The sequence below is a fragment of the Chenopodium album genome, chromosome 14 (assembly GCF_948465745.1).
Source record: "Chenopodium album chromosome 14, dcCheAlbu1.1, whole genome shotgun sequence".
In the NCBI taxonomy this organism is placed as follows: domain Eukaryota; kingdom Viridiplantae; phylum Streptophyta; class Magnoliopsida; order Caryophyllales; family Amaranthaceae; genus Chenopodium; species Chenopodium album.
The window spans coordinates 20,585,969-20,591,915 of NC_137847.1; the positions used below are offsets into that span (position 1 = coordinate 20,585,969).

Below are 5,947 nucleotides of genomic sequence, written 5' to 3' on the forward strand. Positions count from 1 at the left end.
TGTTTTGCTCAAGGACGAGCAAACGTCTAGCTTGGGGGAGTTTAATGAGTGTCATTTATGGCACTCATTTGGCTTCTTTTAGTTTTCATTGTTTTTATGTCTCTTTTATCTCTTTTTCTTTAGTTTTACTTGATATTTCTCTACTTTGTGTTTTCTTTAGTTGTTTTCCTATTTTCTTCCATTTCTTGGTTTATTTTGCTTTTTCTCTTTTATTTGTTTGCCTTTCTTTGATTTCAGAAAATTGGTGATGTCTAAGGATCCAAATAACTTTCTCTCGGGATTTGCAAAGCATAAGGTGCAAGCCGGTTCCTCCCCTTGAAGCTCAAAAGTGAAGGAGTGCAAAAGACAAGTCTTCAAGGCCACCATCTCATGCTACGTGGACATCAAAATCGGTGTTGAACCCACCGTGATGACCTCAAAAGACTGCCTCCCCCAACATGTATCAAGTGGAGCGCACGGGAGCACCGACAACCGCACGAGAAGGAGGTGCCCTACTCTTAGGCGCGGGCGTGCACGAGTACGGCGCGGGCGCGTATGCCCTGTGCACGGGCGCGCATGCCCTATGTGCGGCCGCGCAGGTGGTAGGTGCGGCCACACATCTTTCCTCCCCTTATTCCGTACCTATTTCTTTGCAGTCGCGCATTGAGAGGAGAGGTCGCGCCTATTGGGGTTCTTTTTGGACGTTTATCTAACTCGTCCTTTGTTAGTTTTACTACATATAAAATTTCTTCATTCCTAGAGAGAGAATTATCTTAGAATTAGATTTTGATTAGAATTTTAGAGAGATAAGTTCGAATTGGGGAAACTTTTGTTCTTAGATTCTAGAGAGAGAAACTTGGTGAATTTGATGAATGCTACTTTCAATCTTCTTCCTCTTTGATTTTGATCAATGTTTTGTAAGAATTCTTTACTCTATAATGCAATTTTAGCTTTTGATTTTTGAATTTGATTGAATTACTTGTTGTGTTGTTTGATTTGATTTTTGATAACTTGAGTATATTTTAAATATAATGTTGATGATGAATTTGGTGATTAGTTTAGTTTTGCTATTCAATTTTCCAATGTGTAGTGAGTAGATTACTTGTTAGGGATATGGTGACGCATGTATGAGTGATAAGTCATGGCTAATTGGGGGATTTGGATTGATCATCATTGTGATTAAATTGGTTAGTGAAATTCGTGCATGTGTTTATATCTTGAGGAGTGACCAACCTTAACTATCAGGCTAGATTGCATAATAGTTTTTATTGATACGAAAAATTGATTTGGAAGCTATTATTATCGATTGATCTTGTTTTGCGATTTTCCTTTGAAGTCATTTGTAAAGACATCTAGCTTGACCCTAGGAAATAGCTCTTTAAGTGATTTTGATTGCGTATGTTACTTTCCCTCACATTGTTTGATTGGTTGGATTCTTGCCTAATTAGTATGATTGTCATGAGTGCATGTGGATCCTAATTCCCTAGCATCTCGTTCTTGTATTCATTCAATAGCGTTGTTTAGTTTGTTTGGACCAAACCTTACCTAGACTTCGGGATAGCTTAATTTGAGACTTAGCTTGTACCACATTCCCTTGGGTTCAACCCGTACTTACCCCTATACTTAGGGTTGGGTTTGGTTTAATAAATTTGGTTTTGGTCGGGGATACTTAGAAATCAATGACCTAGGTTTCACCCGCGTCAAAACCCTAGGTTTTTCATTTTTAACTTTCCTCTCTTTACTTCTAAATACAATTCAATGGCAGAAGCTTCCTCCTCTAATGGCAAAGAAATCTACACAGGTAATCATAAACTAAGTGAGATAGTCAAATTTGGTGGCCATTTAATTAAATTAGTTTTTTTACTTGCATACACAGGAGATGGATATTAAAAAAATCTCAGAACATTGCAAAGACATTAGGAAGAGGGTGCAAGAAACCATGGATGATAAGGCAGGGAAGAAGAAATTGTTGGAGAGTGTGAATGATATATGCTATATCTCCAGCAAGTGCGGGGTGGAATGCTGGAAATGTTAGACGAACTTTTGAGTAAGAAGGATAAGCTTGATGAAATACTGAGAGAGGAAGAGTTAAAGGAGAAGATGGCAGAAAGAGTAAAACAAAGGGAGGAAGAAGAAAGAAAAAGAAAGTAGAGGGAAAAGGAAAATGCAATTTTAGAGAAGAGGAAGGAAAAAGCAAGGAAAATTAAGCAATGGTATGAACCCGAATCTCCAATCTAACTCTCTGAAGAATCAGACTACGATTCTGACAATGATAAGCATTATATTGATCATTTAGAGAGAATTTATGATGCAAATATAGGGTTAATTATACTTGATCTTAATTTTGTACATGATGGAGGGTCTGTTTTGAATATGTATGTATTTTAATCCATCTTTAGAATATATAATAGCTTCTCTTTTATCTGGAATACAACTTTTGTCATCTGTAAAATACTTATATTCCATATATGTAATCATAGAAACCTTTGGTACTATTTAAGGCTTTTGTTTATGATGAATTATAAATACAATGAAATTCTAATCTACAATTAATTGAAATTAATTACCGTTTTTCATGTACAGATTGATATTTTAATAGCATATTGTGTCCGATTTTTTGTTGCATATACGTTTCCAGCAATTAGTACTTTATCATTGGATATAATGTTATAATGAAACTGAATAACCAAAACAATACTCTTTTGTTTTAATTTCATTGGAAACGTTATTAGAAGGGTTTTTTTTATCAATTCTTGTATCAAAAGCTGATTGATATTAATATATTGCCTCTTCGTTTACAAAGGACACATTATGTTACAAATAGGCTACTCCATAATAAGGCATAATCAAATTGACTATCATCTTAAAGCAGCACTTGGGTGTGCTGTTGTTATATAAAATGGTTGTTTATTTAGTATGGAATCCAAATGTCCTGTGCTGCCAATTGATACTGCCTATTTAGCATACTGTCAATATATAACATTTGTTATATGCCAACTGATGCATTGATATTCAACCACTTTCTTCACACAATGTCCTGTGCTGCCAATTGATGCTATATATATATATGTGTGTGTGTGTGTGTGTGTGTGTGTGTGTGTGTGTGTGTGTCTATATATATATGTGTGTATATATATATATATAAATATATATCTATATATACACATATATATACACACATATCATATATATATACACATATATATACACACATATACAAATATATATAAACATATATATGCACATATACATACACATATATACACACATATATACCCATATATATACACACATATACACATATATATAAACATATATATGCACATATACATACACACATATACACACATATATACACACATATACACATATATACACATATATATACACATACACATATATACACACATATATACACATATACATATATACACACATATATACACAAATACATATATATACACATATATACATATATATGTATATACACATACACATATACATACACACATATACATATATATTTACATACACACACACACACACACACACACACACACACACACACACACACATACATATATATATATATTAAGCTTAGTAAGTAAACATTACGGTTTAGGCTATTAGTAGAAGAAGTATTCATAAATAAAGGCTTACCAAGATGGACAAAGTATATTTAGTAAAGACTTTCTTCAATTTGTGTTAGCAATTGAAAGTCTTCCAAGGTAACAAAATTATTTGATACCTTGATATTTGCACGGCCTGCAAAGAACATGTGTATAGTTATTTAGCTTCAAAATTCTAATACTAACCAACATGGTGAAACAAGTGTCAAAGAGGAGTTGAGAGTAGAATATGCATGTATGTAGGTTGACCCTAAATAATGCCCGCCTTTTCGAGAATGCTAAATACTACGACATTTCTAACTATTGTTGCTAAAACCTGATCTGTCGTTGGCTTAGATAAAACTTTAATTTGAGCTGATGTTTGAGTCTTAGATAGACCAACATAAAGTTGCCCATGTGATAAACAAAGGTTGTTTAGATATAGTCCAACTTATGATAAAGTCTTTCCTTGAGCCTTTTTTATGGTCATCGCAAAGCTAATTTTAATAGGAAACTGTCTTCTTTGAAACTTGAATGGATAATTAAGTGTTTCAGATAGCCGTAGATCTATTCGTGGAATGAAAACATGCGCTCCTGCATGATGTCCAGTTATTATGGCACACTCAATTATATTAGGATAAAAATTCTTACATAGCATACGAGTGCCATTGCAAAGACCCGATGAAGGAACAAGGTTTTCAAGTAAAATGACAGGACAATTCTGCTTTAGCACTAATTCATGTGGACTCATACCACAGGTGAAAGGGTATTTAAGAACTCCGTTGGATAAATATTTCCTGTATCATCAAGCAATAAATCATAGCTTTTATAACAAATAGATTCTCTAGGCAATTCATTAATTAGACTACAGTTTAAGTCATCTACAACAGTGTTGAAAGGAGTCAAGATTGCTCTGTCAACGAACATGCTTTCATTGCAGTTTCCCATTCTTACTTCTAGGAAAACAAAATCAATAAGACCATTGATATCATCTTCAAATTCATCAAAGGGTATTATTACATGTTGTGGCAACTAAATTTGTGCAATTTGTGCATTCTGGATCTGACCGTTCCCCGTGACAAGTAAAAAATCAGCAAATTGGCTATCTGTCCTTGCTCTCATATTGTCAGTGCGCTTAAATTTGTGAAACTGGTTCCAAAGAGTTGAAGACACTAAACTTGCTTCAATGGCTGCATTCTATGATTCCTAAGCACAACAGGGAGTACCTGCCTGAATCTCGTATAAAAACAATAACTTTCCCACCAAAAGGTACGGTAAACACAAATCACGCAAAAGCACATCTACGACTTCAATATTCTCTTTCTTCGCCATTGAAGCTTCATCCCAAATTATTAAAGATGTTTCTTTTAGTGAAACGGTTAAGCTGCCTTGCTTTGGAACACAACAAAAGGCTGAAACTACATGATCGATTGGAATCTTAAACCGTGAATGTGCTATCCTGCCAGTGATTATGTTGGATGCTGCTATGTACCTATATACAGTGCAAAATACAGTTAAGTTTGCTTGTGCCCCTAAGCGCGACAACAAATAAAGCACCTTGTTGTCCTGTTGTAACATGTTCCATAATATAATCAAAAGCATCTTGTTGTTTAGAATTAAGTCTGAAATATGCTTTTATACATACGGTATAGGTGCATCTAGGGCATCAACAATATCCTGAGTCCTTTTGATTTCATCATCTGTCTCACACATTAGACAATCAAGCCCAAATTTAAGCAAACTTTTTCCCATTTCCTCTAAATACTGCTCAACAGAATGAATTGTTAATTACTGAACTTAACTAGCCTGGTTTGAAGAATCATTTGCGAAATCTTTATAAAGATGAGGATAAAATTTATTTCAGAGAGCAAGTGGATAGCAAGGATTACAAAAAATGAGTATAGTAGCAAATAGACGTCTTAAAGCCCTAAGCATATAAATTTCAGAAGCCTCTGACATACATTTGTCCACAGCATCATCTTCAGCTATAAGGCCAAGTTTGAGAGCAACTTCTTGGTAAGTTGCATGAATGTAACCATCAACAGTCCTTAGATCTTCAAAAGACTTAGGCCCACGAACATTTGCAAGCAAAAGGCGCAGATAATAGTGTTCACCTTCAGATGGTGCTACAAATGCCATCCTACCAATGACTATTTTTTTTATTCTCAAGCCTAGTCCATGTCTTTGCAGCTACTGTCCAAACAAAGTGCTCTGAGAATTCTGAATACAAATACTGTGGTCCATCTAGATCTACAGCATTCATTGCAAAAAATTCTGTTATGCCTCTTGCTATCATTTACAACAGAGCCTAGAATTTCATTTTCCCTGAATTGGACAGTATGCAAATGAGGAAGATGGAT

At 34.6% G+C, this 5,947-nt stretch overlaps 1 protein-coding gene across 1 annotated transcript; it reads right to left on the bottom strand.

Moving 5' to 3' along the window:
* Positions 1-4,334: 4,334 nt before the first annotated feature.
* On the bottom strand, positions 4,335-5,726 carry LOC145577891 (uncharacterized). Its single transcript, XM_081635312.1, has 5 exons — positions 5,549-5,726; positions 5,394-5,419; positions 5,233-5,351; positions 4,814-5,079; positions 4,335-4,579 (listed from the first exon to the last, which is right to left on the bottom strand). The coding sequence occupies exons 1-5, from the start codon at positions 5,724-5,726 to the stop codon at positions 4,335-4,337; spliced, it is 834 nt and encodes a 277-aa protein (XP_081491438.1).
* Positions 5,727-5,947: the final 221 nt, after the last annotated feature.